Genomic DNA, 27393 nt, shown 5'->3' on the forward strand with positions numbered 1-27393 from the left:
CACACACACTTTTATTCACACCAGTGATTTCAGACACCGTGGCTCACCTGCAGAGTGTAATTGGCCTTTTCACTGATTAAATGGTTGATGAATTTGGCTGTGTGCTGGAAGTGAACTTTTTCTGTGGTGGAGAAGATGATATTGCAGTTAGACTCTGAGCACACACATATTTACTGTGGTATTTAGAAAAAAGAAAGCACTGGGTCCTACCATCAGCAGTCGGGTGAATTATTAAGTACTGTTTCTCCAGCAGCTGACCCGCTCTGTGTGCTAAATTTGCCATCTGGAGGAAAGAGACAGAAGGAAATCCACCATGTCATTGACACGTTCTTTTATAAAGACCCCCCAACTCATTGTCTGAGCTAAGCATTCTGAAGCAGAGGAGAAAAAAGGGTGGATACTTTACTGTGTAAACTCGGGAGTCTGTCTTGGCGCCGAGGTATCGCTCCGAAAATGCAGATGCTGCATTTTGCAATAAAGAAAACCAGGGTTAGAAAGATTGGGTACCTTTTAGATCTAAGACTCACTTAGCAGAAGATTTACTGTAAAGTTTTACCATAAAGCTCGAAATCTGTGATGGGGGAAACTGCTGTTCCACATTTAAGTTGGGTAAATTCTTCTGAGCTCAAAAGCAAAGTTGCTAAATAACCACCATAGGCCTGGAGAAGAGGGAGACACAGATACAGTATGTGAAAATAATTTCATGGCGGGCTGTATTTTTATAAAGGCACAGAGGTGAGTAAAGGTTTAACAGTGCATCTGACTGTTATGTCTTCTTACCTTTCCATAAACTCCCATTCGATTCTTATCGATGTAAGACTGTTCGGATATCAGCCTGAAAATGAAAAAAACAACAAACCCCCCCCCCAACAATAATGAAAGTGACAAAAGCCAAATGACCAAATAGTTTTTTGCTCATTTTTCTGAGTCTGACCTGAGTGCCTCCAGCTGGTCCCTCTCCTCCAGTTTCCCCAGTTTCCTGCGGACCTTGTGGAGGAGGTTGGTGCCCTGAAATCCGCTGCCGTGGCCGTCAAAGCGGACAACAATTGTGCTGAAGCTGCTGACCAGGACGGTGGCCCAGTCCACCTGGAACTGCTCCGTCACCATCTGCCCGCCGGGGGTCCCATCCCTGTGAGAGAAGCACACAGTGTGATGGAAAACAATAAGTTCAACTAATATCTCAGAGCCTGGTGTAGTAGTAGTATTATTATTGGTTGGCACAAAAATGAGAAAATTAATTCCGAAAAGGGAACTTTGAATAACCAGATCTTTTACAAAACACTTAGAAAGAGAATAAAAGGGACACTGTTGAATTTAACAAGTCCAATACAACACCATAACCCCCTTAAATATGACCACAAATATTTAAATATTGCAGTTTTTAGACATGTGGAATATAGTGCACAACATTCACATTATTTTATTCTGGAGCAATAACATTTGATTTAGTGATAGAAAATCAATAGGGATTATTTCAGCCTTAGGTAAACTGTTTCCCACTCCAGCTGCTTCTCTTCACCATTAAATGTCAGTAGACTGCAGTCAACTGTATTCTGTTATTGTACCTCTCCCAATTCAAGTGCATATAATCCTAGCTAGCTAGCATGGCCAGAGTAGGACAAACAACAATGGCTGCTGTTCATTTGTAGTGAGTGTAGGCTGTAAGTCCACTGTAACTTCTGTTGATACTGAGGTGAGTTGTTGAGGATATCCTTAATTTTTCTTAGTAAGTGCTGCTGTTTTTGCTGCTGTTAGCCAGTTTTAGCTGCTGTTAGCTGCTGTTAGCCAGTGTTAGTGAAATTTTCTTTGAAGGTTATCTAACATTGTTGGACCGAGACACTTAAAAAATGAAACGCTCATATGATTTGAGAATTTAATCAAACTGGTTATCACAGAGAAAGTTTTTAGGACAGTTGAGTCTAACATTAGCTGGTGTAATGTTAGCTTATAAGCAGCTGCTGTTATTGCTCAGCTGTTGTAAGCTGTAATTGTCAGACATGAGAGAGAGATGATGAAAATATACAGGTAAAGCAATTAATACATAGTTATACATAGTTAGTTACAGTAAGGAACTAATTTCTAATCTTTAAATTAAATGTCACTTATAAAGTGTACTACATATGAGGCTAGTCTTTAGCAGCATACATAAAATGCGATTAGACGGAACGTATATGTCCATCCTGTCAACTGGATGTCCACTGGATTCAAGATGACGGGCAACATGGCGACGTCCACAAACCCACTGCTATGTATTTTAATGTACTGCTAAGCTTAGTTTTCTTGCTTCTTACACACTAATCATGCATAGTTATGAGTTAAATATTCCTTTTAAAATGATGTACTGTACCTTTAAGGAATAAAGACTCCTGTTAAAAACTGATGTTAAAAACTTTGCACCTTGCAAAGTCGGGGACACTTTTAATATATCCAAAACGTCTTGTTACTGACATGAAGGCTGAAAAATGGTGGAATGGTAGTGCAAAGAAACTTTTGAGCTGAGGTGAAAAAAATGACCTAGCTCATGTAGGAAAGTTATTTATTATCCTATAACAAGTCAGGCATTTGAAATAGTTATCAGTGTTTTGTTCATTCATGTTGTTCCCAGAGTCTGATTTAAATGCTTACGGCTAGACTGAAGCCTGAAGAATCACTTCCAAACTAGGGAAATGGGATCGTTTGGGCAGAATTTAAATGAATACTGGCCTCGTAAAACAAAACAATGACGTGCATGGCCGGCCTAGGATCCGGTGTTTTGGGGTTTAATACAGTACTAAAGGTGCAGTACTAAAATGATGCACTAAAGTTCTCCTTTGAACATTAAGTAAAGTCAGTTTTAACTGCAGAACTTATGCTCACCAGACACTTCATTAGGTACTAGTACTGGGTTGGTCTCGATTTCTCTCACAGCAGAAATCGAGACCTAGTTTCCTGACATCTGATGTCAACAAGGCATTTTGATCCAGTGAACTGCTACTCACTGGGTATTTTCTCTTTTTCTAACCATCCTGACCACACATAATATTTATACTCACACTAGCAGCAGTAATGGATAGGTAGCTGTTTCTACAAATCCAGCTGGCTTCAGAATCTGCATCGTCAGAGCTAGAACAGAAAAGACAGGATCAATGGGAATCTTATAACACAGACCTTCCTATTTCTTATCAAATTACAGTGTACAGTTGTGGTCAAGACTTTACAACCACTCATCATCACTTCTTTGAACTGCTCTTTCTCGAGGGATGAATAATTGTACATCATACATCTTTAGTGACTTTAGAAAACAATAATTCGGTGCACGTTGGGTTACACAGAGGCACACTTACTGTAGCCTTCTATGTCAATGGTTTTGTACTCCACTCTGGGCATCTGCATGTTGTTGTGTGTGTTGTTTAGTCTTTTATTTGTCTCCACGTCAAACACCTCTGCAGTTCAAGAGAAAAACCTGTTACAAATTCTCAAGTCCAAATGTATTTATCATTAAACATATTTGTAGACGTGTTGTAGACGATGGAGGCATACACTTACTCTCTTTGTCCTCAGTTCTATAGACAGCCACACTCGGTATATCTGGTCCTACAAAGAACAATGCAGGGAAAAATGATCAGCTAACGGAAATGTAATAATAGAAGTTATTGGATAAGCATGATAAAATATCACATAACAAGATGCTGATAAAAGGCTGAAATGCCTCCAGGAAGGCAATAATAAAGCCACTGAAACCCAACCCTCTGTAGCAGAATAATCTTAAAACAGCACTCTCAGCCAGCTCTGCAGTTAATAATCTACCTCTGTCCCATGAGGAAGTATCTTATTATTTCACGATGGAGCTACTCTCCAAAGATCCAATTAATGAAGAAAGCCACTGGCACTTTTCCTCTCCGATGTGATCCCCTTAAACAAATCAGCTTCCATAGAAACCTTGATGATGTTGTCCAGTGTTGAAGCCAAAAAATGTCATTGTATTTTTCTGCCGGAGTGTCTCTAAGGAACACAAGAGACTTCTACTACTAAACAACAGCTAATCACTGAGCTTTCTTCGCATAATAAATGCTACAAACGCCGAAAGTCACACAGCCTCTGTTAGTACTCACGTGACTGTTTGCAGGCAGTCAGACAAGCTGTTTATTCTTACTGCTAATCAGGAGGATCCTGCAGTGGTTTGAGGTTATCTGCTAACACCCAGTTCGATATAAGCTCTCTACCTGACATGGAGCACTAATTCAATTACACTTTCTACTGAACACGCTCTCTGAGTCTCCCAGGAGGCCTTCGCTGTCAGGAGTGTTGTTATGTAAAACCTTTCAGTCCAAGATTTCTCAAGTGAGTCAAGGTAAAGGACGCTCACCTTTACAGTTGAGCAAGAAGTACTGCATGTCGTGGCTGAATGAAACATCCATATAGCCGCACTTGAACTCACAGGACAAGCAACAGCGGTTGAATGGAGCGATTGTGTCAGCACTGCAGGATGGCACAGAGTAAATAATGTACACTTGAAGCAGCACTTAAAAAAAATCACCAAGATGACTTTAACTAAAGCGCTACCTGTACAAGTGCCGCCGTTTGGGGTCATCCTCTGTGCTCAGGAAGTAACTGTGAATCATACGAACACTGCTGTCAGATAACAAGAGAGCCAGGACTGCATTTAAAAATGTGAAAGCATCTCAAGGTCTTACATGAGGTTTCTTTCATGATTGTAGGCCAAGATCCTGGTCACATCCCAGTCTCCAGAAGTTAGGGACTGAAGTATGTCTGTGCTAGTGTTGGGCTAAAGGGAAGTAACACAAATTAGACACTCACGCAACAGGACGAAGGAAAAATATTACAAGCAAAGGTTTAACATTACGTACCAGAGATGTGGACATGGAGATGTGGAAAAACTTTCCTCTGCCACCCTGAGGGATCGCCCTGGTGAAGAAAAACTTGTATCCATCTTTGGAAAAGAGCGGCGGCTCGTTCTGAAGAGAGGAGAGAAGTTACAAAAACGTGCCTGCAGGGCTTTTTATATCTTTGTCATTTTACGTGTTCATGCAAAAAAGAGTCTGTTTTTTAGCCAACTAGACTTCTCCGGCTTTCATCACATACCTGTCGGTGCAACCAACTCTCACTCTCATCCTCATGTTTCTGAAAAGAGAAAAGGATCTGAGCTGAAAGCTTAATTCAGCAAATAGGAGGGAAATGAAAAGATACATCTCAAAAGGTTTTACATTTACAGTTATGTAAAAAAGAAAGCTTTCACAGGATTGCACAGTCCTGTGAAAGCTTTCTTTGTGCCGATATGTCGTATTTGGTTTTCGTCAAACATTATGGCCACTTTGGTCTTGACTGTGCGGAGGACATTATCCCAGAGGTTTTGTAGTTTGTTAAGATACAACTTTGCAAGCCTAGCTGTGCAGCCGTATTCTTTTTAGAGAGAAGAGATTTTCTTCTGGCAACCTTGCAGAAAAGCTATACTTGTTCATCTTTTTCTAATTGTATCATTTTGAAATTTAACATTTAACATAGCTCTTGGATTTTTTTGACATTTCTCTGTGACCTTGGGATGCATTTGCAGGGACATCCTCACTAGAGAAGACTGGTGACTATCTTGAATGTTTTCCATTTGTGAATAATCTTTCCTACTCTAGAATGATGGACAAACAATGGTTTGCAAATTGTCTCATAGCTCTTCCCAGACAAGACTCTCAATACCAATCTCATACATGCAAGTGTGGCCAAAAAAAACAAAACAAAACACCTGACAGATCACAGCTGGGATTTAAACTGACGAGCTAAAGCAAGAACAATGTGACTTTATGATGCGTGATATCAAAGTTATGGTTTGTGCACATCAGCTGGAGTCTAGAAGAAGCTTCTCTTTCAGTCTTATGTAATAGATTGGACAGGAATAATTAAAACAGTGATACACGACTTAAAGAAACCAGCATCTTTGCATAAATATCAGCCAAATGCTGGAAACTGTTGTCTCCATCCACGGTGTTTCTGAAGATCACTCTATAACTATCAGTCTACATCAGGTGTATCAGACATAAGGCCCGGGGACCAAGACTACAGTCTAGCCAGGTGGAAGCATCTGGATAATGTTTTTTGGACTTTAAATAGTATTCTCACAATATTTTCTTACTGAAGACTGCCACCAGTCTTGATGTAGCATTCAAGCTACATCAAAGTAATTAGATAAGCAATAACAGAAAACTTCCTTTTTTCAGTATGGGAAATAATGTGAATTACTATCAATGAGCTACCAGAACTTTTTCTGTAATTTTCTGTAAAAAAAACTGAGACATATGGTATTAAATGTACAGTTAAATGTCTTCAGACTGACAAAGAGGGGATTTTCACTCAAGATTAAAATGGGTTGTATGAAGCCCACCATATGAAATGTTTCACATGCCTGCTTTCTATATTGCTTATTGTGTAAAGTGAAAAAAAAAGACTTTTATGGGGATTTAAATAAGCGACTGTTTCACAAGAACACAAGCTCCTTGTCTCACGCTACAGTGAAAGATATTCACCACGATGAATGCTTGTTAAAAAACAGCTGGACAATGTGTTATACATAGCAACCTTACTCTTGTAGGACTAATGGTGCCCTTGTCAGGACCTATTTTTCTCTAATGAGTATCTGCAGCAGCAGTTTGATGTTTGATTCAAAATAAACTACAGTGTTTGTGTTTATCGACATGAAAAACATGTAAGCCAGGGTTATTTCCAGTCTTCTCCCAGGAAAACACTGAATGTCACAAGTGGAATACTTTAACACAACGGGGAAAGGGTGGCAGCTAATTTCACACTTTGTTTCACCTTAATGCAGACTCCAGTGGTCGCCTCACACAGTGTCAAGATGGAGTTGTTCTGGGCTCTGTTCAGCCAGTTGACAGCCAGTTTGGTGTTGGTTGCCCATTTCACCATGGTGATGTAATATTCCCTCCTGGAAAAGCAGAAGGTGAGAACACATGACACCTCTGACAAGCAGCACTGTCTCCTTTACGAAAATATATCTCGGTGCTTGTTACTTTATACACAGCGAGGCACCTTCAGATTCAGTCACTCACCCTATCCGGGGGTCATCAGGTTTCTTCATCGCTACCGTGTGCAGAGGACCGTGGAGGCTCACCACTGACAGGTGCACTACAGGGTTTTCTTCTCCAGCCTGCAAGGAAATTAGATACCGAAGGTCAGAAGCTTCAATAACTGATCTTTTTGTCCTCTTGAGGGAAGTTCACTGGCATCTCTCATAATTCTGATGCGACAAGCTTGTTAGTCACAGGCTTCTTATTTGCACACTGAATAGTCTCGGTTTGTGCCTTTCAGTCTTGTTTCAGCACGTTTAGGTCACACAGTTTATTATCAGTTTCTTTAAAACAACGGCTCATTTTAATCACAAGCTCTGTTTGGATAACGGGGCTTAAATGAAACATTACATGAATGTTCTCCCTGAACTGCATATTAAGCATCGTAATTAACTTCTTCCTCTAAATCTGTCATGGACACAGGCTTGAACCATTGACTCCTTCTCAAAGGACCAAAATATTTTGTCCATAGTTTATTAATCTTTTGGACAGATCACTGATGAGCAGAGAGAAATGAGTCTGAATAGACCTGCATTTTCATTGTAAAAACTATGAATTCGTTAAGCTGTAAGATTTTCTGGTCGGGACTTGCCTTTGGGTAATGATAGTCAAGACTCGCGGGATATGGCGCTCCAGTAAAAAACGGCACTTCCATTTTTGGCACCAGCGTGTCATTGATGGTCATGTAGGCCAAACGCAGTCCATCTGGAGACCACCAGTGAGCTATGTGGGTCTGCAGGATCTCCTCTGTAAAACAAATCAACAACATATTATTAATATACATTTCTAAACGTGGCAAAATACTGTAGTTCAGTCTATTACTGGCGTATTCTCCTTGAAACTGGTTAATATACCCAATTATTCGGGCAGTGGGGTGAACATCTTTTCTTAACAAGAAAAACATGATTATTAGAAAAGGGCTCCATACTCGCTCTGCTTGTATTTCAGTCCAAGGGTTTTCTTTTGCCTGTGGGTGGCATTTAACCCAGCAGGGGGCAGAAGAACTCTGTGAAAAGCATGTTCCAACACAGACTGATCAGTCCAGCCTTGATGAGGACATTTTGATTTTGTTTTCCAACTAGCCAATCTTGTTTTTTTGCTGTCACAGCTGGCAAAGGAAGCCATTCACACAGAATTTGATTGAATTTTCACTCTATGGCAGAGGGTAATTTGTTGCAGTGCAGCTTGATTTTTCGAGGTCAGCGCCCGAATAAAACCAGCAGAGACTCTAAAAAAGCACAATTCAATGAATCTATTGTTTTATGAAGGCCAAAGCACTAAAAGACCTCTGTTATGAAGCTCTGCATAGATGCTATAATTTGTTCCCACATAAAGATGGGATAGTTATCCATTTCTCACATATTCTCTGTGAGAAATCAGTGGAGAGGTTGACTGTGCAGCTGATGTTTCCCTCTCTTTCGGTTGCGGCTGGCCAACCCTCCAGTCACAAAAGAGACGCCACATTTCCGACCAAATTCCACAGATCTGCAGACGTTAATGACATGAGAAAAGACAAACCCACGCGCTGTACTCATACGAGAGCTCATCTATTCCACCTCCCCAAACCTGCAGCTCGACAATTCATTGTGAAAGTCTTTCCAGCATCTCATGACTTCACTATCTTTAATCTCCTGATCAAAGGTAGAGCTCGTGTTGGTTGATGCTCTCTTATGACAAGTGTGGAATTATTCCTACCACTATTGATCAGCATCAAAGGCCCACACATAATTATTCCTGTCTGAGAACTGTTTAAGCCCACAAAACTACGTCTGAAAATCAAAAGAGAATTGTGATGCTTTAGCAAAAATGTGAATCATTAAATATTCCACTTGATATGATAGTTCGTACATAGAAATTGCATGTTTTCTTCAGCGTGATGCACAGCCCCTCATTTCTTTGCATTTTGGCGTGATCACCATTATTCTTTCGCACAGCCTAAACTCTCTATATTTGTCCATTTATATCTCGCTTTCAACACTTAATTTTATATGACTGCTTTGTCGTCTACTGTATACACGCTGCTATGACAATACAATTCCCCTTTGGGATTAACATTGTTTCAATAATGTTGAGATCCAGGCCATGAGGAGGCCAATCCATGACTGATAGTGTTCAAATGTGTTTGTTTTTGCTTTTTTTTTAATGCAATCAAAGAACTGGGAATATTTTTACTGCTCTGGTCGTGTGTTTAGGGTCATTGTCATGCTGGAAAATTAAGCTGTTGCTATTGACATGCCTCCCAGATTATGTTGGTGAATCTATAATTTGATGGCATTTTTCTGTGTCCATCATTTACCGGTAATCAGTTTTGACAAGATCCACAGCAGTGAGTGTCTGCTGGCTGTAGACACTAACTGTTGGGAATCTCTCCTCATGATTTGAACTAAAAATGTAAAATTTGCATGAATGGCTCCATAAGACCTGTTGCTATTGATTTTGTCCAGTTCTTGTGTGATTTGATATACCTCAGCCTTTTCTCCATGTTATCCCCCCTTCGTGACAGCCGTCTTTCCGCTGAGACCCGATGAGGCTTCTGATTTTACTGATCATCTGTTTTATAGGGGTTTTTTTTAATATACTCCTTCTTTGTTCCTGCACTTTTTAAGGACATGTTGCACACCATGCTGAGATATCCCAAGTTTCCAGCTAACAGCTCTTTGGGAATCACCTTGCTGGTGGGAAAAAATACTACTTTATGGCTGTCAAACTGTGTTATCTTTGGCATTTTCATAGATGCAACTAAAGACATGGGAAACAAAAGATGTATTTTGCAACATGCTGCTAGTAACAAAGATATCATTTAAAATTGGTTTGTAGAAATGTTGTCGGTATGTGTAGACACAACACTGGTTCATCCCTTGAGTTAGCTGCTTTTTTATTACTGAATAATTCATAGATCAGTGTTAAGTGATTTAACAAGCAAAAAACATATTCATCTGAAAACAGTAAGGTAAAAGGAGTGGACTGAAAATGAAAACCTTTGAAGAACCTTGAGAAAAGCTGGAGATTTGTCCCTCAAAACCAATTTTTTAAAAAAAATGACAAAAAAGTCTGACTCCTTGGAAGTAAAATATAAAGAAATGAGGGAAGGCTCAAGACTTTTGCACACTACTGTGAGATTTAAAATGTATATACAGTTAAACACCTTAATAGATGTTTAAAATGAGTAGCATTTCCTTGAACCCTTTTAAGTAAATTCACTGAAAAAACAGTAAAAACATTTTAAAGTTGAATGTACAGCCTTCCAGAAATGAGGCAACCTCACCTTGAACCACATTCATACAACTTCTGCCAAATCCTTCTGACCTGAAGAGCACAGTGTGCACTGTGAACACTCCAAGAAATGCGTGGGAAATATACATAAGCTGCATCGTCTCTGTTTTTGTGAGACAGTGTGTTATCCGCAGATAAATCCTTACAACACAGCAGGAAAACACAGCAGGCAAATCTTGCTTCGGCTCTGGTAATGGATTACTTCTTTCATGTCATGTTCTGTGTCTCCAACAAAGAAATAATCCCATTAATGAAAAACCGATTAGAGCCGACCCTGAAGCAGTTCATGCACTGTAACAGAATTTCTCTCGTAATAATTGGCATTTTGCAATTATATTTGCCCTGCATTATTATCCCGGCCCCTCCTCCCCCGCAATAAATCCACAATTAATAGAAATAACAATGCAGAAGTCTAAATAAAATTACCTTCAAACTTCAAAAGATTATTCTCAAACATGACAATGCATCTGTAAACAAAACCGTAGACAAGAGGTATGTAATTACAATGTCTGTCTCACATATGCTGTAATCGGGAAATGTCTCATATTAAATCGCAAATATGTTGGCTTTTGAACATCTGCTGAGTGAGATTGCAGCGCTGCAGACATGAATTAATTAAAATTGCCAGAACGCAAACGCGAGCTATGCGAAGACTAAAGGAGGAGGTGCGCTGAGATGTAGCCAGCTGCGTGCTTTCAAATGGAATCACGCACACAAATACACAACACGCCGTAGGGAGAGGCAGGTGTCAAAAGACTGGATTAAAATGGTTTTCAAGTGTAGCCGTCGAAATGCAGTACATATTAAAAAGTTTCTTGAAGCCGCTGACCTAAAGTTTACTTTCATTCTTGTGTTGTTCAGGCGGCAGGCTGCTATTTTCAGTGGGAAAATACACAAAACAACCTCACAAACTAACACCCAGCACCAAACAGCAGGTAGATGAAGTTAGTGACTACCTGGTGAACATAATGAGTGCATACCCAGATGTGGCAAGCAACTGTTGGGAGCGAAAAAAGCTCTATAAATCTTCCGTGGGCAACACTACCTGTAGCACCAAACAGAAGACACAGCTGGCAACTGAATTAGCTGGTGAACCCAACAGAGCACATAGATGCTAAAAAGAAAGATATTTGGATTTCAGTAAAGAAAAAACCCCAAAAACAAGTGAATAATAAACTTGCCTTCAACGGCTGCATAGAAACACAACTGGAAGTAAATGCACATGTTGTTATTATGACTTCAACGTGATAACACTGGAGGTGGAAGTATTTATGGCTTATTTCTACTGTATCCAACAGTCCAAAAAACAACTAAAGAAGATTTAAGAGGAAATCTAGATGCTACAATTCAATTCACTTCAATTTTATTAATACAGCACCAAATCACAACAACAGTTGCTTCAATGTGCTTTATATTGTAAATAATACAAAGAATACAAAGAAATGGAGGAAACACCGACAATCATACGATTGACTTGAGCAAGTACTTTGGTGACAGTGGTGACAGAAAAACTCCCAACAGGAAGAAAGTACTAGTAGTACTACTGTACTACTAGTACAGTAGTAGACATGCATACCCTACAGTAGTACAGTAGGGTGCAGACTATTAACATGACAATCTTTAAAGCAAAAATGAACATGTTTAAAGGCTGTTAAATGGTCTCTATAGCTACTTGAATTAAGTACATCCATACTACCTCTATGGGAAATATGAGGGAAAGTAGCAGCTAGATGCTGCTAATCAAATGAACTTGATTAAATGACCAGCAGCAACTCTCAACACAATGCCACAATCTTCCCAGCAGTGGAATTTTCAGCAAATTCACCCCAAAGTCACGCTATACCAAGCTCAGAGAAACTGCAAAAAACCAAGAGCTAAATCTCAGATTCTAAGGGCCTCAGCTAGCATGTTAAAAGTTAAAGTTTCTGACAGTACAAATAGATAAAGATCGAATGGTTATCTTCGGAAAGGTCAAAGCCTCTTCTCTTTAAAAAGAACATGGCAGACCAGCTTAGGTTTGCAAAAGTGCATCTGAGCAAAACCCCCAGATTTCTGGAAAAATGTCCTTTTGACAGATGAGACCAAAGTGCAGATGTCTGGCCATAATGCACAGCACCGTGTACTGCAAAAACCAAACACAGCATATCAGCACAAACACCTCATACTAACTGTCAATTGCAGCCACAGGGCATCTTGAGTTGACCACAAGCCTCTCTGTATAGCAAAATGTTGTCAAATCTGAAGATATCTGTCCAACAGCTGAAGCTTGGCCAGAATTTGGTCATGCAACACAACAAGCACGAGCAGTAAATCTGCAACAAAAGGGCTGATTAAGAAAAAAAAACCAAGGTGCTGCAATGGCCGAATCAAAGTCGAGACCTCAGCCTGATTGAAATGCTGTGGCAGGGCTGTAAGAGAGCTGTGCATAAACTAATACCAGCAAACCTCAGCGAACTGAAACAACCTAATATTGCACAACATTGCAAGAAAATGATAAATTTACAGAAACTTATTGGGGCTAAAGCTCTTTCTTCAAGCTATTGAATCATGGGCTGTGCTTACGTGTCAAGACAATTTTACAGAGGGTGATTAATTTTCTTAAACACGTGTAATATTACATGTTTGGCCACTGTGAGTGACAGCTAGGTGGTATTTTGTTCTGTTCACCATTCGGCTCTTTTTAGACACAGAGCCGGATGATTTTTCTAGTAAGTAGGTTTTGTTTTAGGCTCATTTGCTAGCGGGTGACCACATTTTATGTCTCTAATGGACCTTGCTGAACAAGCTAACTGGGCAACACTTGCATTAGTTAAAACTGTCCTTATGCTACCCTATCAACAGAATATGTCCATGTCTGATTTTTAAAAATCCAAATCGCACTGAAGACAGAATTTCTCAGATATTTTAAAAAGAATCCAGAAATCAGGGGATGGCATTACAGTGACTATGTCCATCTTTTCTATTCAGTCTATGCTCTTGGCGCAACAAATCCTCAATGTGAGAAAGAGAAAAAGCTGGACAGATTCCTCACCTAAACCCCATGCAACAACACTGGGCTGTTAAAATCAATTCAAATGCAGTCAACATCACAGTCCAACCTCACTAAAGCCCCTGTGGCTCACTTGGACAAAATCCCCATACCCAGCATCTGAAATGTTGTAGAAAACCTTCCTGAAAAGCAGAGACTTTATAATAACATATTAGCTGGCCTGGTTTCGAAATGAGATGTGCACTGAGCCCTTGCAATTCATTCTCAGAATCCATAATTGAGTTCAACTTCAACCACTCGTTAAAGATGAAAGAAATCCGTCTTTGATCTGAACTCTGAAGAAAATTCCAGCATTTGCAACATAAAGGACTCGATATTATTTCAAGCGTTGTTGTATTTTGGTACGACCTTTTTTTTTTTTAAGTCATCTTACCCTCATACAGCCAGTCAGTGAGGCCATTGAAGACAACTCCTTCTTTGCCAGTGGACACCAGGCGGATCGCTCGACTCTCTACAGTCGTTCTGTAGTAGATGTTGTTTTCGAATATGAAGACCTGGACAAAAGAAGGTGAAAGAGTAGCCATCATCATTAATATTTGTTGTACTTTTGCATTAAAAAATGAAATCTTTAAGCCAAAAATGTAAGAGTTTTTTTTTTTTGTAATAACAACACAACATTATCTTAATCCAAGCTGATACACTCTCAGTCAACACCTGCTTAATGCACGAGTGTTAAAAGAAATCTCCCTCATCATAGTTCACACTGGGTTCCTCTTCAGCTCAGCATGAAACCATTTCTGTTGCTAATCAAGGCGCTGGAATCGGCTTCGGCCCTGCAGGCACACATACATTGCTAAAAACATATGTAGATGCCAGCTGATGACTCCCCCGCCTCCCGCCTTGCTCATTGAGAACTCCGCACTGTCTGCAGGGGGTCGGCTGGGATTGAGCTAAATTGCTGGTTATACTGCTGATTTAAGCCTCTGGCACCCACAGAGGCATCGCCTGAAGGAATTTAGACGCATCGCTGTCAGATGAGCGTGGGACACTTAAAAACCTCTGTCTATAAACTGTGATTTCACCGCTTCAACAGGTGCCAGTATGAAGCAGATGAACGCAAGACGGTCTGATGTCTATAGTTCAGGCCGTGATGGTGTGATTAGCCTGTCAGCTGTACCCTCTTCAGTGAAATTTAAGCCTCACATCACTCATAAGATGGAGGAAAACAGAAAGACAGAAGTCCTTTTAGCTCTGATCTTTGGATGCTATTGAGCAAATCAAAGTTTTATATTGTGGGATTAACATCTGAGGAAAACAGATCAATGCAGGGCAGTGTAAAAAGGAGGGAAGCTGGCAGTTGGCGAGTGTTACAAAGCAGCCGTGGGACAGGATTCAAAGAGTTACATAAAATAAAATAAAAAACCCTCAGCCAACCAAATGATTAAAAGACAGGCATTAAATTTCAGGGTTGAGATTTACTTTCAGAACAAAATTGATACAGTCATAAATAATACTGAATGGACTCTCAGAGCTACAATTGTAGGGCATCCATATCTGGATTCACACTCACTTGCTTGGTGATTTTTAATGTTCAAGGGAATTAGATGAGAGAAAAGAGTGAAAGTGCAAAAAGCCAAAAGATAGCCATTTCAAAAGGGCAGAGATGAAAGCAGCAACATCAAAGCTACCTGAGCAGGGCGAGCAGCATGGTTGCTCATTTGTGTTGTTGCAGTTGCATGCTGGGATGTGTGCTGGTGAGCGAGAAGTTGCAAGACGTCTAATTTTGTCAAATAAAACTTCCACTGGTCATTTTCCCTTAAATCCATCGTCTTATTTGTGTCAATACAATCTCTTTTCCCGCTCTATGTGTGTGTATGAGTGTGTGTGTGTGTGTGTGTGTGCGCGCATTGACCCAGCCTCACTGATTGCACCGTCATGGTGGAGTAATTGCTTGTGGTTTAATGAGGGGAACGTCACAGGATTCATCTCCTGGCTCCTCTCACTGTACATCTGATGCTCGGCTGCACGCAGGCACAGGCACAAACACACACGGCACATTTTTCTGTGCTGATGAAACACTTGATGATAAATTGCTCCACTTCTGATAAACTTAATGGGAAATCATTATATTCACAAACTGTTATGGGAAAAAAAAAGAAAACACATCTCCGGGTCACAGAGAGACAAAAGACGAGAGCTCATCTCATTTTTTTTCCTTTCCTGCACAACCTTGGTAGTTCATTAAATCAAACGCAGAGCTACAGTAACAGCTATGCGAGAGGAACAATCAGATACATTATTACCATATGCAAATTCACCTGCTTTCTTCCCTCGGCAAAAGGCAAACTCTCATCACACACTTGAAATGTTAATATTTTCTCACAGCCATGTATCTGTAATTTAAGCAAATGATACGATAAGAGCAATTACAGCACAAAGGAAAAGCTTTGAAGTAAAAGCCGATGAAACGCGGGGCCGTAACTCGTTTAAGGAACACAATCTAAACAGAAAAATAATTTAAAGTCAACAAGGGAAAAATGGAGTAAGTAAGAGAATGAAACAAAACACCATCAGGTGCTGGATCGATGAAACTTTTAAGCTCAGTAAAAGACGGGCTAGCATTTTTCATACAACAAAACCAAGATTGTGTCAACACAATCTAAATATACAGTTTTGTATAACATAAAAAGGCTAAATGAAGAGCTGTGAGAGCACAGAGCTGTTTAAGAAGTCTCTCAAACAAGTGTTGACAAAACAACATGTTGCCCAGCGCAGCACTGTTGCTTGCTAACTTGTTTTTAAATAGTTTTTAAACAATAGAAAAGCTCAGTAAGGAATAAGCCATAATGAGCTTCAGCTAAGCAGGTAAATTGCACGACAGATTCAGCGACGTTCCACGTTTTTCTTTCAGGATATATAATGACAATAGGCAGTTGCAGGTAAGCATAATCATTACCAAGAATAAAAAGATACACAAGTTAATGAGGAAACTGTGCCACTAACGATCGAGAACCAGGTTTTTTTTTAGTGTTTTGTGATCCTTTATAAACTTTATAAAGTCGCTTACTGCTGCCATTCCTGGATGGCAGATCACTAAGAATCTACTAGGATCCTTGAAACATGATAACCAACAGTCATCAACCATAAAGAAACTGGATAACCATGCCCCCCTCAGTGATGGCTTTCTGAAAAAAGACAAACTCCAAGTGATGAGTGCAGCTGTGTCACAGAAAATTGCGCATGTCAAGTGCATTATTCCTGCAGTGCTTCAAGTCACTGGAGAAAAATGATGCACAAAAGTATGGATTCTATTTTTGGAGACTCTACATGTTGTAAACAAGTCTATATGACAGTGTGTTCAGTGCATTTTGTATGGTCACGAGATCAAATCAAATATATTTACATACATACATACACATATAGATATATATGTAAAATCCTTTTGGGGAATTAGAGGACTGTAAATGTACATTATATTGCCAAAAGTATTCACTCACCCGTTGAAATCTTTGAAACCAGATGTTCCAAACACTTCCACTTCAAATGGATGGAATGAATTTGAACTGTTGCTTGTAGACTGCTTCTACAAGCATTTATAAAGCTATGGAGCTCGGTGAGTCCCAGTGACAAGAACTCTTAATGCTTCAGTATACCAAGACATTTTGGACAATTTTATGCTCCCCGTTTTGTGGGAACAGTTTGGGGATGGCCCCTTCCTGTTCCAACATGGCTGCACACCAGTGTACAATGCAAGGTCATTAAAGACATGGATGTAGAAGAACTTGACTGGCCTGCACAGAGTCCTGACCTCAACCTGACAGAACATCTTTGAGATGAATTAGAGCAGAAACTGCAAGTCAGGCCTTCTTTTCCAACATCAGCGTCTTACCTCATTGCTGTGTTTCTGGAAGAATGGTCAAAAATTCCCATAAACACCTCTAAACCTTGTGGAAAGCTTTCCCAGAAGCGGTGAAGCCGTTATAGCTGCAAAGGGTGGACCGACATCATATTAAACCCTATGGATTAAGAATGGGACGACACTCAAGTTCATGTGAGCGTGCAGCTAGACTTTTGGCAGTATGGTGTATGTTAGATATGGTTTCCTAAAATAGCTGATTTTCCATAAAAAATTATAGAACAGCTAAACAAATCTCTTGCTTCTAAGATCTGAGTCACAGCTCAGAGTTTTCATTATAAAAAAAGTTACAGATTGACCAGACAGTATTTGACCTCTACTGAAGTCCATTAAAAACAGACAACTATTTTAATATTTGAGTGTTTCATTGAAAAAATAGTTTTAGTGATTCACAATAGCTGGAACTAATCCAGATACCTTTTTTTTTTTCTCAGTAGAGCTCATTTTAAATCCCTTTGTGTATGGAGAGACACATCTTTTAACTATGCTGAATCCAAGGACTTCTGTTTGAACATCACCATGGAACTATTTCTGTACTCTTCATGTTTTAAAAGGTAAAAGCAGCAAAACATGTTTTTCTTTTGTAAAAAAAAAAAAAAGGAAAAAAGAAAAAAGCAATTTTCTGTCAGTAAACTGAATGGAAATTCCAAATAGTGAAACTAAATTGAAGATTAAGAATTTGTTTCCATAATCATACAGACTGTCTCCAAGCAACGGGATCCTTGTACATGAGCTGCCCCCAAACGTGGCTGACATCACAGACCAACACGTGTGGAAACACGTGCCTGCTGACCTTTGTGACGACACTGGTGCAATGCAACCCTTTGCTCATTGCCGTAACCTTGAGGCTTATCTCCAGTCCTACACCCTCAAACATTTGAAGATGTGTCAGAAAGCCAACATATCCTCACCATGCTGTGGTCTAAAATGAAAACAGGCACATGCACACACATCATTGCTGTGTGTCTACTGCTCCTCTCCCAGCAACCTCATACTGCCCAAGCCAAGGGTTCTGCCACCAAGATGCCATCTGCCACTGTGTCTCTCACCGGCTCGCGAGCTGTCACAAACCAAAGATCTTCTTGGCTGACATTGATGGAGGTCAAAGCAAAGGACGTTCACCTAAGAGATCTAAATGTGGTCATTACAGAGTGCATAAACCTTATTACCACAAGGTTTGGCTGTGCCACTGTGACAAGCCACTGCTGTGCCTCCTCTGTGAGGGCAGACTGATACTGACAGATCTCTACCTGCGAGCTAGAACTCAGGGAGTGTAATCCCAAGGGTACAGGCTTCTTACCAGCTGCTGGCCTTGGGGCCCCCATCCGGCAAACTGCAGGAAAGCTTCATGCACCTCAGGGGGATTTAAAGGCCACGTTTCCCTGTGAAGACAACACATCATGAGAACATACTTGCTGGTTTGCATACTGCATGCACATCACACGTGTTATATGCCAATATAAATGCACAGTCAGACAAAGAAGTCGTGTGCTTTTCAGCCTTGTTCCCTCACTGTAGGTTTCATCAATCAACCATGTCCTTTTTTTAGCACAAGCTGACTTTGCTTGGCTCGCTACAAATACAGAACAGTAGGGAACTAAGCAGACATAGATGGATGAAAGGCTAAAAAACAGGCCAAAAAGCTTCGCCCCAAACTAAAGTGAATTAAAAAGCATTCCCATAAGATTCTAGAGTACGCAGGTAAATGGCGCTGATGTCAGTGCCAGGCTACATATGGTCAGAGTAAAGACTTGTCGAGGAAGAGGACAGAAAGTTTGTACTTACTGTGTCACGAGACTGTAAATGATGTACTTCGCCTCATAGGAGTGTTGGTATTTCTGTGGAAGAAAACAAAGTTGCGGTCAGGAAAGGACAAAGTCTGAGAAAACAAAATATTTCAGCTAGATTTCTCACCGGTTTTACTTCAAAGGCAAACAGCACATGTTGCATGTCTGGAGACACTTGGTACTTGGCAGCTCTGGATCTATCCTGGATGGGATACAGACAAAAATACAGACACACTCACATCAGGAACACACTCAGTACAGCAGCAGCAGCAGATAGTAAAGTTACTGTTCTTGGAGAAAATGTACTCACAAACAGCTGGTTTGGAACGACAACCCTTTGCTCCAAGGTGTCAATGTTAAGCTGGACAACATCCCCTTCCGCTGTACGATACAGCAGCTCATTGCCTTTGAATGAAAAACAAACACCAGAGGGTGAGATGATATTTCATACAGTTCCTGTTCCCAGATACAGACAACGAAAGTGCAGCAAGTATGGTTTTCCTGTTGTGTAATAATTACTGCGACAGGTCCCACCACAAGGGCAGTTCTCAGTATATACACTACAGGGGCAAAAGTATAAATCCACACCTTTAATCCAGTGTTAATTTTCCAAAGGGCTAGCCCCCTTGGGAAAAACTGGAAAACTGGGACTGTTGTGGAGGGTCCACGTCATCTCAGTCTTTGTATTCCGGTGTTTTCAGTCCTCTTGCCACAGGTGTATACGATCAAATATCTAGCCATGAAGCCTGCCTTTACAAACATCTGTGAAAGAATGGCTCTTTCTGAATTCAAGTGTCGTACTGTAATAGAAGGGCCACCGTTTGTGAAATTTCTTCCATCCTAGAGACTTCACAATCAGCTGTAATTGGTATTATTGCAAAGCAGCATTAACATCAGCACAAAAACTGCATGCTGGGAGCTTCATGCCATTGGTTTCCATGGTTAAGCAGCTCCAGTAGGTGTAATATTTAGGTAGCCTGGTAGTACATGACTACCTGTAGACAGAAGTTGTCAACACAATAACAGTTTAAATAAAAGCATGGGTTTAGTATGACTACTAATTAGAAATAATGTAGTAATGACCACCTACACCACTCCACTTTAGTATCCAGTTTAACCTACAATTTGCCAAATGTTTTAAAAATTTTCTTGGAAGATTTTTTGAGCACTTTGGGAACATAGAGGTGAAGCACAAAGACTGAAACTCAACATCATTACTGTTTAAGTTGATATGACAACATTACTCATCATTTATTTATGCATCCAACAGTTACAGAGCAATATAAATAACTTGGGGTTCATGGGAATATCTCTTTTTAGCCATCAAAGACTCAACCAAGTTCACCAGCTAGTTGCTTGTATAAATTATGGTTCCGGGCAGGTTATGTACAGCTAAGTGTTTTTAATGAAGCCAGTTGTAATTTAAAGCAGCAGTAAGCTGCCAAACAGGCCTTTCATCTGTTTTATATGAAAACTACAAGGTTTATCTTATGATCTAATAGTAATGAATTACGTATCTCCCGCTGGTCAGTGTTAGAAAGGCTCTGAGTATTCAATGTGCCAGCGACCTGAGCTTAGCACTGAGATTCATGTCTTCTTTCCTCTAAAGCGAAGTGTCTGCTGTACTAACTGTATTTTCTTCATCAGCCTGAATATTACAATTCACAGACTTGCATATCAATATCCTAAAGCTGATAATATCTGATTATAAAGATATAATAATAAAACAAATTGTTACAATGAAAGCGTCTAAGCTCAGGCTGAAACAGGTAAGCAAAATACATTTTGCTACCATCTGTTTGTGTCACTCAAAAGCACTTGTCTCACATCCCATCATTGACAATTTTCAGGAACTACAGATGCATATAAAATGTGTCATTTTCAGCCAAATGTAATTAATTAATTTTATGAGAAACATTTCAGCTGGAAGTCATAAAGTTTGTTTTTACCATGATAAAACCCTGATTTACAAAAACTTAATTTGAAATATTAACGACTAATAAAGGCGCCACTATTTCAGTTATCTGCTACATCAGGCAAAGCCGTCATTGCTTTGTGTACTTCACTCATATGTATGACCTGTGATATGAATTTTAATTAATTGAAAAGTTTTATTTTAAAAGGTTCATGTAAAGTATTTGATTTTATTCATTATTAAAAAAACAACAACACAAAACTGTCTTTTATCCTGTCTTCCTTCTCTCACCCCAACCGGTCGCAGCAGATGGCCCCACCCCTCCCTGAGCCTGGTTCTGCTGGAGGTTTCTTCCTGTTAAAAGGGAGTTTTTCCTTCCCACTGTCTCAAAAGTGCTTGCTCATAGGGGGTCATATGATTGTTGGGTTTTTCTCTGTACGTATTATTGTAGGGTCTGCTTGCAATATAAAGCACATAGAGGCGACTGTTGTTGCGATTTGGTGCTGTATAAATAAAATTGAATTGAATTGAATAGACTATCTTGCAAAAAAAGACCTCAAAATACAACCTCAGTCCAATAAAAATCAGTTCATCTGTGACTACGGCAACAAAAGTAATTATACAGTTCCGATTAAAGCTAACTGCATGGACATATTTATGGAAGCCTGAGAAAACCACTGCTTTCTCACGCCACCTGGTAAGGACTCACCTGAACAAAGCAGAGCAAACTAGAGGACTGACCTTAAGCTGAAACATTGCTGTAGCAGTGGTTAGGAGGGACTGTGAAAGGCTTTTCTTTTCAGAGCAGGCCCCTCCATTTTGTAAGGACTTAGAGGTCACGATGACCCAGCAGTCTCTAACAAGAGTCTCTCAAAATCTGTGCCTAGGATGCTCTCTCCTATCTAATATTAGAAACTCAGACAGTGAGCTTGCCTAAATAACATTTCCACTCCTTCTAGACTAAAGGTGAAGGAGTTCTGTTAGCCTTTTCTGGATGATTGAGTAGATGTGGACAAATTGTAGGAGTGTAGAATGAATGCACCCTGTTGGGAAGTGACCTTCAAACTGTGTTGCAGTGTGTCATATCAACCTTTGTGGACATTTTTGCTCTCCCCTGTTTCTGCTGAGGTATGGGAGGAGCCGGATTGCCAAAAGGATTTGGGCAAAATGCATAATTTTGCAGTTTATGCAAGTTTGCATTGAGACAGGTTTCTGTGACAACAAGACAAGAAGAAGGACGTCGCGTGAAGCTGTTTAAAGTTGCCTTCACTCTTCTAGGGCTTTCTTGGGTAAAACTGGATTAAATGGATTGAATTTAATGAGGATGGAGTGAGTTTTGTTATATACCGTATGCTCTGTTCTCTGTGTGTATTTCAAAGATACGAGCGCTTCAGACAGACAGTGGAAGCTCTTTGTTTTAGAGATCAATCCGAAGGTCGAATACTTTGCCTTTGAATCGGAGTCTGTGAGAAACTCATAGGTGAGTCCAAAGACTACCGATGCGAGCGGTGATCAAAGAGCAGTGGGGATCAATTACGCACTGCTGTGAATGTAGCCCACAAAATATTGATGAGGACTGCTCAAGTGTGAGCTTGTCCCATCGGGTATCTTATCAGAAGGTCATTAGCGCCAAATGGGGGTTGATTGCATTAATGTAGCTGACAAGATGCAATGTCACATAATTGATTCCTGGAGTTTTGTCAGGTGCCGAGGACGTTTTCATCAGGGCTGTGAGCGAAGGGCACAGAAACACGCAAACTTAACTAATTATATGTTAATAAGCCTGTAATGTAAGTAATCAGTCGAACAATCTGCACAGTGGAACAAAAGGACAGATGTAAGGTCGTTTTGTGCTTGTGCGCTACATGAAAAGTAACAGCTGCATTTAAAAGTACGCATGCGAGTCTTCAGGTGTTTTCATGCAGTGTGTGTCAAGCTAATAACCGCAGTACGACTTTTACGAAGAGGTTGAACGCAGCACTTTCACTTCTCAAAGAAGATCTGAACATTGTTTCCTAATCAAGGCAGCCTTTCTGTATGACTGTAAGAACCATAAAGCAGAACTCAGATTTGCAAAAATTTCAGAAAATATAAATGTTTTATGACTCATCTTCTAGATTTGATTTTATGTCTGACCAAATATGCTTTTTCTCCCCCCTAATCAATCGCCTTCTTCTCATCTCTCGGCAAACAGAAATGTGAAAAAGTAGTGGATACAGAGAGGGGAGCACAAAAACAAACTACAAGCAATTTATTTTTTTTGTTTAGACTCTGTGTGTGTTTTTCATTGAGATACTTGATGAGTTAAAAGTTTATTGAAATCTGAATCAGAACTTTATTTTGAAGGTCCCAAACCTCCACCAAGGCAGCACCTTCTCTGCGCAGTATTTACTTTTATGCGAACAGTATTGCATCAGCATTCATTTTGCTTTATTTACTTTATTCATTTTTACTTTACATAAGTTTGTTGAGCAACAAAAACAAGTTGACGTAATATGCCGTTATGTAAAGTTATTCATATTTAATGTACACTACAACCATTGTAGCCCCTACAGCAGGAACGTCAAACTAATTTTACATCATCCCACTTTTATTTTAAGTGGGTTGGATCAGTGAGGCTACATGACAAATGTGTAAAATTACAGAAACCATTCTAGCAGTTCATTGCCCAGACTATCCTGTAATTATAAAATATAGTTTTTGTTAATTCACAGAAAAATCTGGGGTGTTTTTTTGTTTGTTTCGTTTTTTAAAAACAGAAATTTCTAAAAGAAAAAAACAAGAACTTTTCTGTCATTTAATTGTGGATCTATCACTTAATTAGTTTGGTTTAATATGAATGGAAAACACTCAACATTTTCCAAATGTCCAGTGGACCAGATTGTAGTGATTGCCGGATTGTTTCTTGCCCCCAGGCCTTATGTTTGACACCCATGCCCTACCCAAGTATCCACTCAGTGTCATAATGTAGCGCTTTAAATATTTAACACCCTGCTGAATGAAACTGAGAATGAAGTTCAGAGGGAAAAACGATTTGGATGAGCTATTAAAATCAGAGACATTTGTACTGGGTAAGCTAAAGCCAGAAGACAAAAGGGTAGAAAACACTGCTTTAATGTTTAACTTTGTTGTGCTTTTAAAAACTTCTTATACTATTCTCTCTGTATGATATGAAGCTTAAAAAGAAGTAACTACTGGTAACTTCTGTGGTCTGTGGCAACACTTGCCATTTGTTTTGCTGTTGTTTACTGGGAGGGCATCATCAGTGCCACACATGCCAGCAGGATCAACAAGACTGGAATCATTATTGCCATCACTGGAGGCACTGAGTCAGTGAGAGACAGGGGGTCACTGAACATGGACAACCCATCGCACCCACTCCATTGCACACTACAGAGGCAGCAGGGCTGACATGAAGAACGCTTCAGGAAAAATCATTCCTCTGTAAAAAAAAAAAGTACAACAGCTCTCTTTTATTTGTGACAGGTGAACACGCCTGTCAGGACATAAAGACATCTCTGTATCAAACCTTCTTGCTGCTGTTTCTTATATTTATACTGTTCGTGTTATTTATTACAGGAGGCAGAACTGCAGGTGGCACAGTTGAAGGGGGACGAGATTAGAAATGAGTACATCAGAGGGACAACTCAGGTCGTGCAGTTTGGAGACAAAGTTAGAGAAGCAAGGCTGAGATGGTTTGGACATGTGCAGAGGAGGGATGGTGGATATATTAGACACAGTATGATGAATATGGAGCTGCCAGGCAGGAGGAAAAGAGGAAAACCTCAAAGAGTCATGGATGTGGTGAAGGAGGACATGCAGAGGGTTGGTGTGGGTGTGACAGAGGATGGTCGGGATAGAAGAGATGGAGGCAGAAGATTCTATCTATCTATCTATCTATCTATCTATCTATCTATCTATCTATCCATCTATCTATCTATCTATCTATCTATCATGATGCAATGTTATTATAAAGTTACCATCACAGGAACAAAGTAGTGCTGATTCAAGAACATAAAGCACTTCTCCTGCTGAACACCAGGGGGCACAGACTTAGCTTTTATGAGCTCAGGTAGCAGCTTCCTATTCTCTACCTTATTAAGGCAAAAGAGGACACAGGGACGCTGATTAAGTGTGCATCTTTTCACTTTGACTGGCACACAGCATGCTCAGTTTGTATTGCATGGCTTAAAGGCTGACTCCAAGGATGTAACGTGTGTTTAAGGTGAATAATCAGAGTTATTGTTTGTTGAACTAATTGTAATGTTTATTTGAGGTAGTGTAGAACTCCATTAGCTTTAGAAACAAGCAGGTTTAAAAATATTTCATATTTTATTTGCTCAGTTATATCAGTTTATTTGTGCTGTTGCACCTCGCTCAGCAACTTACTCAAAACCGATCCCTTATTTGTATCTTATAAGGACAGGACAGTTCAATAAATGCAAAACTTTAGATATAGGAACACTGCACTCGTTAGCGTCAGATATTTTGCACCATTTCTTTCTTTTTCCTTCATTTTGCTTTTCTTTGTTCTTTATGAATCATTTCTATGCCTGCCTTTATTGCTGGGTGTCTGGCTTTGGGCTTGCTCTAGCACGTTGGCTGTGTGTGACTTGACTATCTATTTTTCTTTTATGAGAAAATATAATCACTCTATTGTACTATACTGTATGGACAAACCAAGAAAATATGTTACCAATCAAAGTTTTTACAACATCTGAATAAATAGAGTTTTATTTTCTCTCTAGAAATCTTCAAATCCTAAATGAAAACTGTTTTTCTTCTCATCCAGCAGCCAAACTGATTTCATGATTTGAATTCTTTCTGCAATGAATATAAATCAGTGGTTTTGAAAAGGTCAGCACAAAAATGTGGTGTATCATTTGCAGGCTTTTTTTCTTTCACCCCTGCATTAATTTCATCCCAAACCAGCTTGAGCTGGACTTTCCATGTAATGAAGGTGTTTTGCTGCAGGATGAACCCTCGGGCTTCCTGCGTTACTCAGCTTTTCCCCATAATTTCAATGCCAATATAAACTTCTTCCTTCTGCACCACTATAGTCCTAATGATGTATCAGCGGGTTTAGTAACACAGGGTGTTCCAACACCTTTTGTAAGTGAGTGTTTTGTAACTATTCAACAAAATGTTTGGACACTTTTGCAACAACTTTTCAAGGCTTCCTCTAACTCCAATGCTGCAGGAAATATGTTAGTTATCCAACTTGTTAATCGCTGGAAGAAGGCCGGACTTCTTTTAGAATTTATACGATGATACCCACATTTTTTTTATTTTTTTTATTTTTTAAACCTTGAACAGTTTACAGTTATCGAATGCAGTTGAACTGCCTGAACTTGAATAATAGGTGGAAAAACCGGGCTGCTGCATGTACGTGTACGCCTGATTTTGATGCCGATGTTATGCTCTGTGTGACGGCTGTCATAAAGCGTCTGGATATGTTCTGTGTTTTGACACGAGAGACGGATTTTAAACGTCAAACACACGTTCGCTCACTCACCGCTCAGCCATTTAGCGTCCGGGTCATGGATGTGAAGGTCTGCACCAAAAATATCTTCTACGGTTACTTTCTTCTTAAGGGCCAGGCTGTCATCTTCACCTGTCAGAGCATTTCACAAAAGGATAAACATGCATAAATTGAACATGACACACAGAAGCCCACATATTTACGGTCATAAATTATTTTGCGGTATAGCTGTCTTTCAGTCTTGCCAGATTTTTTTTTTTTTTATTTATTTATAGCAAACACTGAAGGAAATATTTTGACTTTTTTTATCAACACGTTTGCTTTACTGTACATTCCTCTTCTGTCTCTGGAGGTGATGGAATCCAGCAACTACTCCCCTGCTACAGGAGGGTCAATTTAGCACAAAGAGCAAACATTAAAGAGCCTCTGGTATTGCTCTGTTGGTCTAAGAGCATCAGTTCCCATCTTCCTGCTGAGTTTCTCAGCAGCTGCCTGGCGACTCAAAACCCAAAATGAGATCTGAAGCCGACAGCTGAACTGCAGGTGGAGCAGACAACAGGGGGGCAACAAGCGAGTGAGTCTGGATGTGAGGAAGGAAAAATGGTGAACATTTGAACCCTTTTGGCATCTTATAGAACACCTTTACTTAGAAAAGCACCGTTAAGACAGGAGTTGTCACAACGGCTGACAGCCCGATCTTACTGTACAAAATGGTAAGTTGACAGATTCTTCGGCACTCTTCACGTTGTGACTGAGCGGCGAGATGTGCGCGTGTAAATACCACATCGAGTGCTGTCGAGTGTTTACTGACTTGAAACGTCATAGAAACTCTCTTGCCTGGTAAGAATCTGCAGAGTGAGGAGGAGAAAGCTAATTTCCAGCACGAGGCAAACAGTGTTCTGATGCTTTGCCAATCTGACAAATGGCTGGAGTTCTTACAGCATAATGATCTCCATTAAAC

At 39.9% G+C, this 27393-nt stretch overlaps 1 protein-coding gene across 4 annotated transcripts in view; it reads right to left on the reverse strand.

Moving 5' to 3' along the window:
- The window catches only part of LOC102194369 (dipeptidyl aminopeptidase-like protein 6), a 90559-nt gene that overhangs the window by 1620 nt on the left and 61546 nt on the right, over positions 1 to 27393 (reverse strand). For all 4 annotated transcript variants that reach the window (XM_005721356.2, XM_005721353.2, XM_005721355.1 and 1 more), the window contains 23 exons: positions 26466 to 26564; positions 19346 to 19440; positions 19163 to 19237; positions 19034 to 19086; positions 18549 to 18630; positions 13766 to 13886; positions 7663 to 7817; positions 7053 to 7150; positions 6802 to 6928; positions 5083 to 5121; positions 4848 to 4955; positions 4674 to 4765; positions 4543 to 4590; positions 4346 to 4458; positions 3526 to 3573; positions 3324 to 3422; positions 3033 to 3102; positions 935 to 1129; positions 781 to 835; positions 557 to 659; positions 407 to 462; positions 211 to 283; positions 48 to 121 (listed from right to left, as the gene is read on the reverse strand). In XM_005721356.2, coding sequence (XP_005721413.1) covers positions 48 to 121; positions 211 to 283; positions 407 to 462; positions 557 to 659; positions 781 to 835; positions 935 to 1129; positions 3033 to 3102; positions 3324 to 3422; positions 3526 to 3573; positions 4346 to 4458; positions 4543 to 4590; positions 4674 to 4765; positions 4848 to 4955; positions 5083 to 5121; positions 6802 to 6928; positions 7053 to 7150; positions 7663 to 7817; positions 13766 to 13886; positions 18549 to 18630; positions 19034 to 19086; positions 19163 to 19237; positions 19346 to 19440; positions 26466 to 26564 — 2078 coding nt within the window. The remainder of the gene's footprint in view (positions 1 to 47; positions 122 to 210; positions 284 to 406; positions 463 to 556; positions 660 to 780; positions 836 to 934; positions 1130 to 3032; positions 3103 to 3323; positions 3423 to 3525; positions 3574 to 4345; positions 4459 to 4542; positions 4591 to 4673; positions 4766 to 4847; positions 4956 to 5082; positions 5122 to 6801; positions 6929 to 7052; positions 7151 to 7662; positions 7818 to 13765; positions 13887 to 18548; positions 18631 to 19033; positions 19087 to 19162; positions 19238 to 19345; positions 19441 to 26465; positions 26565 to 27393) is intronic.

This window comes from Pundamilia nyererei, unplaced genomic scaffold (assembly GCF_000239375.1).
Source record: "Pundamilia nyererei isolate P.nyererei 1_Seehausen unplaced genomic scaffold, PunNye1.0 scaffold00004, whole genome shotgun sequence".
NCBI classification, from domain to species: Eukaryota; Metazoa; Chordata; class Actinopteri; order Cichliformes; family Cichlidae; genus Pundamilia; species Pundamilia nyererei.